At 37.1% G+C, this 13,625-nt stretch overlaps 1 protein-coding gene across 1 annotated transcript in view; it reads left to right on the top strand.

Annotated features, from left to right (window-relative positions):
• LOC127972926 (thyrotropin-releasing hormone-degrading ectoenzyme-like) overlaps window positions 1–13,625 on the top strand; it is a 113,437-nt gene that overhangs the window by 82,839 nt on the left and 16,973 nt on the right. Inside the window, exons 9-12 of the mRNA XM_052576933.1 lie at window positions 2,310–2,497; window positions 9,838–9,926; window positions 11,598–11,731; window positions 11,921–11,976. Of these exons, the coding sequence (XP_052432893.1) occupies window positions 2,310–2,497; window positions 9,838–9,926; window positions 11,598–11,731; window positions 11,921–11,976 (467 nt within the window). The remainder of the gene's footprint in view (window positions 1–2,309; window positions 2,498–9,837; window positions 9,927–11,597; window positions 11,732–11,920; window positions 11,977–13,625) is intronic.

Genomic DNA, 13,625 nt, shown 5'->3' with positions numbered 1-13,625 from the left:
GGGAATACGTTGCCTTCGTTTGCTGTGAAAGGGACTCCAGTTGAAAGGGGTTTCCCGGTGTCGCTGATTGGCTGGAAGTTCAGTTGGCTGAAGTGACGTCTTGGGGAGCCCGTGCTTGGGCGTTGGCTGAAGCTGGAGTTGTGTGGCTGGTCGGAGTTCAAACGCGCAGACGAGGTCGACGTTACAAAACTTAACTCAGAACACGAAACTCTCAAACGGAAAAGAAAAGAAATAAAGTTTGACGAGACTAGGTTGTGTTCCTTCTCATTGTGGCATAGAAGCAGTAGGCAGGCACGCTGGAACCGCGCTCAAAGAACAATGACGACTAACCGCATGGCTAGATGCTTATAGCTAAAGCTAGGTAGCAAAGCTACAAGCTAAAAGCTAAGAGCAGGCATGACTGATAGCACGAGCAAGGCTGGAACTAAAAGCAGACTAAAAGCCCGCATGACTGATAGCACAAGCAATGCTAGACTAAAAGCCGACATGGCTAATAGCAGCAGCTAGACTAGAACTAAAAGCCAAAATTTAATCGTATCCAAAGTATTTAAACTTTCCTGTTGGCCACCCCTCAAATGTTGCCTTGACCAATCAGATATGTTCTTGGGGTGGGTATCATAAATCATTTGTTTATCTTACCAAGCATGTGGTTCTTGCCTCACAGGGTCTAATTTTGGACATGATTCCTATAACATGATTATGATATATTTTACAAATAAATGATTGTCAGGACAATATCAAGCAAGAAAATGCGATTATTTCAATACTAGACATGACTAGGTATCCTATAGTTATCAAAAGACATACACAATAAGTGATTATACATGATAGTCAAATGCGTGGGTTACACGTAAATGAATATGGAGTTAAGCAATGGAATGATTCATTCATAAGTCTTTTTTGAGTTCATTCTGGTCCATATATAATGTATAAAAAGGGTTTCTTTGCCATTCTCTGGCAAAGGACTTTTCTGTGAAGACAAAGGTTTAAAGCCCTTCCCCCTTAGGAATTTCAGTCTGGTTCTTCTGGGTGGGGGGAAGTCAATGCAAGTATTTAACTTGATCTCCTGGGTTTACATGTGATGTCCAGCGTTGCATTTCAATCACGAACAATAAATTTGACAATCTCTTCTTCGAATTAAAATTGTTAATAATTGTTCTATTGGTGTTAATGTTGAAAGCTGTTGTGTGAACAAGTTGGTTGGTTGGTTATCTTGCTTGGTTCTTGTGGCACTAGAACTGATTTATGACTTCCTTAGGAATTCGGCTCTCGTTTCAATGCACACAGCTCTGATAGACTCTTTGATTTGTCTGATTCGACTCATTTCTGCTACAATGTCCCATAGAACCGAGAACTTTTGAAAACAATTCATGAAAACTGCCAGTTGTCCACCTCGTTGAGCCATTTATAATAGCATTTTTTAAGAATAAGGGGTAACTGTGTAGGCAGTGTATTTCCTTCAGTGACAAAAGTCATTAATGAGCCATGAGATCCAATTTTATGTTTTACTTCTTTAAAATAGGAGGAGCAGCTTCCTCTGAAAAAAAAATCAGACTTAAAAATCTAATTCTGCTCTTTTACAAGCGTTTCTCTTGAATAGAGAGATTAGATAACTGGAAATTGCCTTGTGATGTTTCTGCGTATGCAGTTTAAGAGAACAGTGTAGTTTAATCACCTTTCACTAAGAGATTTTAACTAAAAGACCTGAAAGTGTTTTTGTTTTTACCCTGGGCTCATTGAAAAAAAAAAAAAACTTACTTCTACCTACATTTTTGCAAAACTTCAAATGTATCTATCAATTCACTGCAGAGTTCAGCTGAAATGAGCCCTGGTGTTTTTTTATTCCTTTTCACACATATTATATGGTTAGAGTAATCAAATAACAAATACTTACACAATATTATGTTATGACCTTAGTGCATGATTTGTAAACTTATTAATACACTTTCACGTTTGTATCTTGCAAAGTAAGCTTGCTCGGTAGCTTACCTGGTATGCAATGCAGTTGTGATGTGGCTTGTTCGGTTACGGGTCCAGTAAAACATGAGTAATGACATTCGATAAAAGACTTGTAGGAGCTAAAATCACATGGTCACTTTTTTATCTAATGTTTTCTTTTTTTCAACAATATATCAGTTAGGTTTTACTTCAAGCAAAATAGCTTATAGCAAAAAAAAAACTAACATAAACCACCATAACTCAATGCACTTACACTTTCAGACACTTATCTATTTACTTGGCACCTTTTACTCTTGCAATCTGTATGTGTATGATGTATTTTAATTTATATACCATATTTTGTTTCACAGGCCATGCAGCGGGAGGGAAAGGACATCAACATCACGCAGGTCATGGACCGCTGGACCCTGCAGATGGGCTACCCTGTCGTCACCATCAGCAAGAATGACAGTCTTGACAACAGTGTCACCATCTCGCAAGAGCACTTCGTTTATGACACGGATGCTAAGATCCAGAATCCTGAGCTGTTCAACAAAAGGTAGTCTGCCATATGTCAATCATGAGAGGTTGTTGCATGAAAATGAAACTCCATCAGTCCCTTGACATTGATTCTCCATGAGCTCATACATCATCGCAGAAATCCACCATAATATATGGAGCAGAGGAGTGTACTTCAAGTCAAGTCAAGTCAGCTTTATTTATATAGCGCTTTAAACAAAATACATTGCGTCAAAGCAACTGAACAACATTCATTAGGAAAACAGTGTGTCAATAATGCAAAATGCAGTTCATCATTGAATTCAGTGATGTCATCTCTGTTCAGTTAAATAGTGTCTGTGCATTTATTTGCAATCAAGTCAAGGATATCGCTGTAGATGAAGTGACCCCAACTACTTAAGCCAGAGGCGACAGCAGCAAGGAACCCGAAACTCCATCGGTGACAGAATGGAGAAAAAAACCTTGGGAGAAACCAGGCTCAGTTGGGGGGCCAGTTCTCCTCTGACCAGACGAAATCAGTAGTTCAATTCCAGGCTGCAGCAAAGTCAGATTGTGCAGAAGAATCACCTGTTTCCTGTGATCTTGTCCTGGTGGTCCTCTGAGCCATAATTAAAACCTCTGTTTTTTTCAGAATTTAGCAGTAAGAAATTACTCGTCATCAAGTTTTTTTATATAGACTATGCAATCCATTAGTTTTTCAAATTGGTGTGTTTCACCGGGCGCGAAGAAATATAGAGCTGAGTATCATCAGCATAACAGTGAAAGCTAACACCATGTTTCCTGATGATATCTCCCAGGGGTAACATATAAAGCGTGAAGAGCAGCGGCCCTATTACTGAGCCTTGAGGTACTCCATAGTGCACTTGTGATACATCTTCATTCACTGCTACGAACTGATGGCGGTACATTTGCTGAACACTGCAATACTGAATAATGTAAAAAGCCTATAGTCAGTGATTCTCCTCCCTGAATTCACTGATAGTTTCCTGTGATCAGATCAAGCTCAGACTGAAAAAATAATAATAATCTACAGTAGTTCTGTAGCTGCAGAGAAGAAACCATTTTCATCAAAAATTTGATTAAACATTAAGTAATTTTGGAAGAAATACAGAATTATAGACCATCTGGAGATTATACGCACAGCTAGACAGCTAAAAATTAGCCTAGTGCCCCACAACAGCATGAAGACTCAAAGGATTTCCTTGCTTCCATCCAAGGGATGTGAACAGTTTATTGCTTATAAAGCATACCTTTAGATGATTGTCTTTATCGCTCCTGCTAAGAAAAAAAAAAAAAAAAACTAGCTTAAACTTGTCTAAAATGGTTTGCTGGTTTACAATGGCCAGTCAGCTAAAATCAGTACTATCAACTATCTTAGGCTGGTTTAGGATTAGCAGGAAAGTAAGAAATACAACAATTCTATTTCACAACATGTTCATGCTCACAAGCTATCAAGCAGCTATTAACTGAGCATTTCATTTATTATTAGCGACCCATGCTAACCCGTCACTGCCACATGCTGTTTGGCACCCGTCTGCGTCGTCACGGAAAACTGCTTCTGTCACTGCCAGATAGATTAGTTTAATTCTTCGTTAGAGTGAGATGAATAATTCAAAACTGCCTCTGATCTGTTTTAGAAATCCTCCTTTTGTTTTGGATCAGACACTGTTAGCAGCACAAGAATTGAATCAAGAATTGAATTTTAATGCTGTGCTGTCAGTTTGAGAGTGTGGTGTGTGTTGTTAGGCCGTATTGCCATTTAGATAGTGACAATGTTTCTTAATTCAAGAACAATATCGGTGCCAAACACCTGCAATTTGAGGAAATGAGCTCCTGAACTTGTAGCATGTAGCTGAAATATTCTGAATGTGGTTTTCTGACTAAAGGTGGTTAATAATGGAATCTGTTTGTTAGAAGTAAGAGATAATAATTATAATTCTAGTGAGCATAATTTCTGTCATCAAAATCATCTGATTTATCATCTGCAGATAATCAAAGTCTTTTTGCTTTCACGCAGCTAGGCTAGCTCTTCATATCTAGCCATCTGGTGTCCTAAATATGAAACATGCAGGTAGAAATCTGTATGTTCCGGAGTTCATTCGTTCCACCTTCATCTGAATATCTCCTCCTACATGAACATGTTTTCTGAGTGCGGTGGTTTTCTGCAGAGGCGTTCAGAAGCAGATCTGCTCCAAGAATCAATAGCAAAGCTGTGTTGCGAGTAAGGGGCGTCTCTTTCAGCTGAGGGGTTTTCAGCTGAGTACCGGACAACCTGCCAGAACGCAGCGGGATTTGGCACCTTTTTTTTTAATGCAGTGTAACACCTTTAGGCTTTAAGCCAGCCTAGCAAAATGTGCTGACAGAAACATTGGCAGCAACAAAAGAAAACAAAGAAGGTCAGTTTGAATGTATTTCACATTCCTTCAGTATGTTTCATATCCACTACCATCTCATTAATGTTTATAAAGGGTCCACAGTCTGTCTGGAGAGTTACAAACTCAACAGAAAACAACTGCACATTGATATTCTGTTAAAGCAGCTTCATAATCCAGCTAGCAAAGAGGCACACATTTGATGTGCTAATTCAGTTCCTCATTCAAAATCGCAATAAAGGACTCTCTTTTGGATTAAATACAACTTCAGCTGTAATGACATCATCTTTGGTCTGTTATTTATTTCCACAGTATTTCATTTTGACTCGCCCTTCAGTTAGTAAAAAGAACAGAAAATATGATGTGATAGGCTACTTATAGTTGAAACCTAGCATTTTTTAAAGTAGCTTATGTTAAATGGTTTTCCCCAAAGGGTGTTGTATAGGTCTTGTAAGTTGTATTTAATGATAAATATTTCTTTGAAATTGTAACGGAAGCCTATAACACTTGCATTTTTTTCAGGGCCACAGTTTTCCTCTTCCATATAAAACCTCAGTATTAAGTTAGGCATTAATAGTGGATATAAGGTTAAATATAAAATGGTCACCCTGTACTTCAACACACTGAAATCAACAAAGGACCATTTGGCACATCTAAGATAGTTTTGTAGATCCTGTGCTTATTTTCACCAGTGTAAAAAGTGTATAGCTGAACCCGTTCCTTTATTAACGCCTTTGCAATGGTATCTTACCTGACTATTTGTATTTTCACAGCACAGATTGTTATAGAGAGCACAGGTGATATTATAGAGAATATTAACAACTTATTAGCACTTGAAAGCACAAATTAATTTTATCATTGCAGGCTGCTTGACTGTAATGGGGACGCGCTGTTACTCCTGAGAATTCATTTACAGGCGGATCTGAGTCTTATTGAGTCTTATTTTGCAGGTATGTGTTGATATGCTTGAGGCTGGTGTGTAACTGTCAGACTAATTTGTGACTGGAGGTTCAGGGTCACGTGGTTATGATCAGATCCCCACAATGAAAGAATATAATTAAGATTCTGGCAATAAAACTGTCACTACTACTGTTACAGTGAAGAAAATGTTCCTGCTCAAGTTAAATACTTTAGTGATCCTTGAGGAGAAATTTGGTATCACTGCAAAAATGCAGAACACACAAAATAGATATACAGTACTATACATATATATATATATATATATATATATAGACTCAGAGTATAGAGTTGGAAACCTTAAGCAGTGCAGTAATGCATTCATGTGACATCACTGGAATGTGTCTAGACTGTTAACAGTTCAAAACACACATACACATCTGAACCGCAATGTAACATTAACCACAGTATGAAGATGCATCAGCTTGAACACCACTGGGCATATAAATGAAGTAGAAAAAACTGTAGATGTAGAGTTTCTTTCATAGCAAGGAAAAACAGAGCAGCAATGTTTAAAGCGACGAATGGTTGATTTTCTTAAGTGTACATAAAAAAAAACTACAACTACAAATGCAATGTATGATTAAATAAGATCACATTTAAACCTATATTCATGTGTGATCACTTGTAATTGGATAACTTTAATAATATGAGGAGTAAAAGTGTCTTTTCAAGTAAATTCTCAAATAATTATTAGACTTCACCACTTCCACGATTTACAACTGAATGAATTCCTGGTGTTCCAGAAATCCACCACCAACCTCTGTTTAGCTGGTGTTTAGCTGCATGTTGCTCTCTGCAGTGTCAACAGATTTCCTCAAAACCAATCCCAGTCTTTCTTCTCTAACCCATCCAGCAGAACATCTTTATCTTCTTTTGTCCATTTCTTCATGGTCTCAGTGGTTTTTAACCACTTCTGGATGATTGATTGAAAGTCTAAGTCTATACAACATCACTGAACACAGAAGCTCAACACTAACTCCAGCATGTGTGAATCCATGGAAGGTTTCAAATGAACACACTTGTGTTTTTTTCTTCTCTTCTGTGCAGCTGGTCTTGGATAAAAGGTGTTGTGAGGATCTATCGCACATGTTGAGCCACAAAAGCCCCCAGTGACTCATTATAGACTGCAAGAGCCAGCCGTCCCTAAAGAGAGCCTGAGATATTATCGCACTCGCACTGAGAGACAGTGAGACTGAGAGATCACATCCAGTGAGAGAAAGAGAAAGAAAGAGAGGATGCTGGTTAATCACAGTAATTTTGAAATGTAGACACATCCAGACAACAGCTGTTACGCTTTTATAGTAGCAATAAAGTTCTAAAGGTTTAGGAATTTCTTGGTAACTTTTTATAATAACTTTAATTAATAAATCATTAACGAGTATTATATAGTGCTTAATGGATCATTAGTTAATATATATTCAAAGAGTTAGAAACATGAGATAATGTGCTTGCTAATGTTTGCTAATCAACTTATTAAACTCTAGATAGTGTTCAAACAAATCATTATTTCATGTTGAAATGCTTACAAATGTCATTAAACTTTCATTTCCATATCAAACACTACAAAATATTTTAACAGATATTATAAAATGATTAAAAGCTTGTGTTAATGCACAACACTTTTGCTGCTATGGGTTGGTTAAAGGGTTAACAGTGTACAGTGGTCAGTTTGATTATAAGGAAACATGGCTCAATCTGTTCAAACTGAAAGTTTGCTAACATTTACATTAAATAATCGTATGTTGGCCTTTAGGAAATGTTTAGTAAGTTCATTAGTAAACATTAACAAGAACATTATCTCATATTTCTGGCAATGAGAATATATACTAGCTAATGACCTGTTAAGCATTATATCATGTTTGTTAATGATATATAAATGAAAGTTATTATGAAGTTTTACCAGCAACTGAACCTCAGGTAACAAACATTGCTTCTTTCCATAAGCATAACATGATGCTCTCACGTCTCATCTCACGCGAACACTTTACCCGTCTGCTGCAGAGACTGAAATCTTGATTCGTATTTTATCTAAAGCTCTGGGCCATAACACAAAGTTCCTGAGGGATGTAAATAACGATGATGATAACAGACGCTTCCACAAATGAACATAAACACGAGCCACCAAATTACCAGCCTGTGGAGAACTTTCATTTTCTTTTGCTTTCTTCTCTTGTTCAGTCCCACTGATGAACATGAGTTTTATGTAAATGTATCAGTGTGTGGTTTCATCTGAACACACAGATGCTTCTATTATCACTGGAAATCATAAGTATTGTTATATCAGCGCTCTTCTAGCACAGCATCTATCTCTATAGTGTCCTTACAAACATACACATTTAAATACTGTTTCCCAGCAGGATCATATTGCTTCATCTTATGCATAATGCCTTCCTGACTGTGCTTTAGTTTCCACTGTGATATACTGCAAACATTCAGCCCAGTAACTCCAGCGTCTGCTGTATCCATCGTTTTATTAACTATTTAACTATTTACTATCTTTAAACAGAATCCTCATTTTAGCTTATTCAGACATAATTAAGACACATTAAATACAATCTTACTGAATGATTTGAGGTGGGTCACCAGCAGCCTGAAAAGTATTCCTGTCTCAGGAACTAACACAAATCCCTAAAGATCTGCTCATTCCCCACATCCGAGACTGATGTCATAAAATAATCCAGGCTGCTCTTCTCATATTAGATGACTAAGGTTTGACATTGTATGCTGAAAATCTGGTGAGTGTCTGTGTAAAGTTCACTGCCACAATGCAACGGGGCTATGAGGGTTGACAGGGTGTTGCTATGTGGTTGCTAAGGTGTTCAGGTTATTTTTAGCATGTTGCCTCAAAATACAATATTTCTTATCACAATATCTTGTTCTAGCTAATGAACAAAGCTCTTTCTTTAGCAGTTAGCAGTATGCTAAGTAAACAAAATCATTAACGCTAACCGGAGGCATTTAGTGATAAGCTTAGAGATTATGCAAAGCTGCTAACCAAAGGCAAACTGAAAACACAAAAATGTATTGTTTTAAACATTTTTACATTGTTAATATAATGTGATATGTAATTTATGAGACATTCATTATCATATTTTCATGATTAAGTATAAAAACACCATTACGTATTGTTCCTGTATAAAATCTAACTAATGGCACACCTTAAGGGAAATGTGCTTTTCCCTGCTTCCATTGTGATTGCATATTTCTTTTAGTAAACAACACATTCTGAGTAAAAACTAATAATAAAAAGTAGTTTCACCAGCATGTGGCAAAAGGCCCCCAGTATTAGTACACTACTGAAGTTATATGTTTTGCATAATATCAAAGTTAATACTTTTTCTCAGTTAATGAAATGACTTTGTTGAAGAAGGAGGAAAACTGTTAAAGTAAAGTTCAAATAGCATGGTTTAATGATTCGGTCTTGCATTAGATCTCATAAGGTTACAGTATTTATTACTGTTGGTCAGCTCGGATGTGCTCTTGTCGTCTGGGTTAATTTACGCTGGCAGACAGCAGTCCACGTCCACCTGTGTGTCAGCCATTTAGACAGCTGAAAGAGGGGCGGCCATCCATAGTGACAGCTGTCAGACAGGCTTTTACTGGATGTGCACTCATACCTAGGGATGTTCATACACACACTAACACATGAAAGCACACACTCACAGATGAATCGATGTCAAAATGAGGTGGCGACACAGAAAATGACAACGATCGGGTGACGAGTGATACACAGCTGTGTGTGTGTGTGATAGAGAGATAGCAAAGCACTCTGGGAAAGAATTAAAGCTGATTTATTTGAGCTTTGACATTGCTAGGCTTTCATTCAGCTTAACAATCATCTGATATTTCTGATTTTGTCACTTTGCCTGCTTGTGCCGAGACAGAGAGGATATCGTGCAAATATAGCCCACAATCGCATTAAGTCGTGGGAGTCCGTATGTGTAAGATTATGTGTGTCATACAGTAGGTTTCTGCAGCAGTGGCATTTAAACCCCTGAGATCAAATAGAAGCATTTCAGCTGTTATTTCTCTCTTTGTCTCATTTTAGCTTCCAGTGGAAAATACCGCTTACGCTGGCAGTGGGAAACTCCAGTCACATATCAGCAGAGACCATCATTTGGGTCTCCAATAAAACAGGTACCAGTTATGCCTTAAGTTATTATTGTAGCCACCAAATAAAAAAATAATAACATATTTTTTTTCTTATACCTATACGAGTGTACACCTCTTATTTCAAAATGTTTTAAAATTGATTCTTCTTTTACATTTTTTTTTTTTTTTACAAATTTCATGAATGATTAATTTTGTCACACCATGTGAGTCACACAACGTAATTTGCCAGTCAACAACTAAATTTGCCTCGTCATAAAAATAGCTAATTAACACAATATTTTAAGAGACTTAATGACTTTGACAATTAATGGTGAGAATCCCCGTGAGACAATTTCCTGAATTTTACTTATGACTTTGATTTGCCAGACATTAATAATAATAATATGAATAATATTATTGTTACATTAATACATACAAGATTAGAGATAAAAATAAAAGATTATGCCCAACAACATCATTTTAATAAAACATTTACTTTATTATATTTTCAGCATACCCTTAGATTTTCGACACAACAATTATCAATAAGAATTTTAAACCATGGTATATTCAAGTTATTGTATTTATTACATTTTTCAGTACATTTTTAGATATAAACAGAAATCTGAATGCCATGTCCTTGACCTATTAAGTCCACGACTGCTGTCAAATCACCCAGCAACACATAAAACTACAGACAAAAGAACAGATTTATTTGGATTTCCTCATTAAATTTGACTAATTCAGCTCCTGAGAGTGCATTTATGTAAATGTCATTTTACAACACATTCAAAATACTATTAATCTTTGAGTCACATAGTCATGCAGCAGCCACATGTCCACCATCATTCTATTATTTCAATTCTGTTCTATTCCTTTCCTCTCCATTGGGAGAACCAGGTGGATTTTCTTCAGATGGAGACAAAATTCCAAGAGCCAGAATTGAATTTGGTCTGTGAGTGATCCGTGTGGCTCAGAGCTCAGAGTTCCTCTGATTGTGAGACCATTTAATAGCCTCCATTTTCTTCTCACCTTCTCTGAGAGACAGCCCTCATCAGGGCTACAATGCAGATCCACAGCGGCATGTTCAAGAAAGACTTGAAGGTCATTAGTCTTCAGTGACTCTTGAAAGAAACAGAGACTATAACATAGCGACCCCATTTAAATGCATTAACTCACCGCCTGACTCCTGCAATCTGGCCACTGATGGTTGGATGCTCCCTGGATCACGATACACTTCAAATGCACTCAAAAGCACTTAACCAGTGTATTTGTTGTCCATGAAAAAGCACAAGGTCTGGCTGGAATATTACAAGATGAGAACGTGTCAGACACATTAGATGTTGTGCATTACAAAATGCTGAATGCATCGTCTCTTCCTATACATTTTCATGCTGGACTGCTTTTATGAGATGATAAATGCACTGAAAATTGCTAAATATATCAGTACATATGAACTATAACAAGCAGTTTGTATAATTTTCGGTTATATTCAATTAAAAATGCAGTCAGTTTACTTTCATTCCGTTAAATGTTTTAAACACACGTTTCTTTAATGATTTTTATTAACTTATTACTTTCTGTTATCTAAGTGTCTAGATGTCATTTGGTGCCACGTGTTTCTGCTCATTTGCATGTGAGTTGAGCTACACTGAGCTGTCAGAAGTGTCATTAAACATTTGTTTCATGTTCTTTTTTTACATCGTGTATTTATAGAGACACACAGAGTGGGTCACGTGGACGGTGAGACGTGGTTGCTGGGCAACATCAATCAAACAGGCTACTTCAGAGTAAACTACGACCTTCACAACTGGAGACTTCTGATTCAGCAGCTGATGACCAACCCAACGGTACAGCTCCCACAATGCTGTTCTTCAGTCCTCTCTCAGTCCATCATCTTTCCTTTTTTGAGTATTTCCCTTGAGTTTTCTTTCGACTTCTGTCACGATTCTTCCTTTTCCTCATTCTCCTCCTCACTCCCATCTATCCTGCATGTTTCCTGCTGCATTATAAATGTCTCTACTGTTCTCCACCGGCAGATCATCTCCGTGGGCAACAGGGCTGGTCTGATTGATGACGTCTTCAACCTGGCGAGGTGGGTTCTGTTTGTTACACGGCCCCTCTGGAAACATGCAGAGTCATTCAGAGAGCCTGAAACCTGCACTGCAGATCCATTTAACATCCTTCACACCATCCTTAACATCCTTCAGAGACACGCTGGACTATTCAGACTAATTCAGCTTTATTTGTGTGGTGCTTTTTAGTGTCACATTATTTCAGGGGCTTGTTCACCTACCAGTGAGAAAAGTACTTATGATAATTGTAAGAAAAAACTTTTAGGGCACAGGTGCACTCAGGGCGTGTGCAAATCCACTTTTGTTATTTTAACGACGGAAAAATGGTTGGCGTGCCCGGCACATGGTCTAAATGGGGTGTCCCTATTCTCTTAATGAGTAATGGGTGTTTTTTTTATATACATACTGTATTTATATATTTAATTAGCCTACAAAAAAATAATATGCATTGCAATCCTTTAATTTGTAATATTTGGCATGTTTGTGTGCTGCTGTGCTTCCCTGTGTTTAATAAGCAGTGTGTACACTCTTTAAATAACAAAGAAAAAACATTGCGCCAGACTTTAGATCAGGTTTGAGATGGTCTATGGCACAATCTATTTTCAGCTCCTTAAAATAGCATTGCGCCAGCAACGAGCCTGAACACACCTCTTTTTTAGATCAGCATGCCCATGTGTGCAAAAATGAGCACAAATGCATTTGCTAATTAAACAACGTGGCGCTGGACGGGAAAATGCGAATGGCGCCGGACTGAAACTAGCAAACACACTTGCACAGCGCCTTGTATCACATTGCGCCGGTTGTATTATAGGGCCCTTAGAGTATAAAAGCCTAATGAGACCAAGTCTGGATCAGTTTAAAACTCATCAGCCAGATTTTAAAATGAAACATTTAATCTCTAAGAACTTTACTATGGTCAAAATTAAGTAGGCTAATGCACAAATATATTTTGTTATTCAATGGAAAACAATAATTATTGTTTTTAACATAAATCTAGATGTCTTGAAGATGACTTGCTGAAGTTTAAACCGACCATCAGAATGAGGAAAAAAGGGATTTTAAGTGACTTTAAATGTGGAATGGTTGTTGATGTGGAGTAATTGTCCTCTAAAGCCAACGGGAATCGAGTGAGAAGTAGTTTGCAGGTACAATACTCAAAATTTGATGTCTCATGTGACGATATATTTATTTATTTTTATGTGCAAACTGATTACTGTAGGTTGTGGGTCAGTTTGGAAGAGTGTGAAATCTGTTTGTTTTTAATACACTTCACCAAACCCACTCTACAAGAGAATCAAAGAATGAAACCCAGTAAACCTTGAGAATATTATATATGAAATTAAAGTAAAATATATGGCTATGTTCGCCCATCTATGCAAATATATCTTAATGTATAGACAAAACAGTTCTTTACAAAAGAATAAGGTTAATCACAGTCTGTCACGTCAGTTTATAGAGAATGAATACTAAATTAATTCTAAATTAATTCTAATTCTATTTTTATACAATGAAAATAAAACATGCTTTACTTAAAAAGCCTTGGAAAAACTAAGCAAAAAACAAAACAAAACATGCTTTGTTTTCCCTCAAAGCCTCAAAAAGCACCTGATGGAGCTTGTACAGTACTTCACCTCAAGCTGCTTCCGATTCACACAAATGCCAGAACAGA

This window comes from Carassius gibelio, chromosome A4, assembly GCF_023724105.1.
Source record: "Carassius gibelio isolate Cgi1373 ecotype wild population from Czech Republic chromosome A4, carGib1.2-hapl.c, whole genome shotgun sequence".
Lineage (NCBI taxonomy): Eukaryota > Metazoa > Chordata > Actinopteri > Cypriniformes > Cyprinidae > Carassius > Carassius gibelio.
Note: the sequence above shows the minus strand (reverse complement) of the source record. Positions and strands in the feature narration are given on the sequence as shown.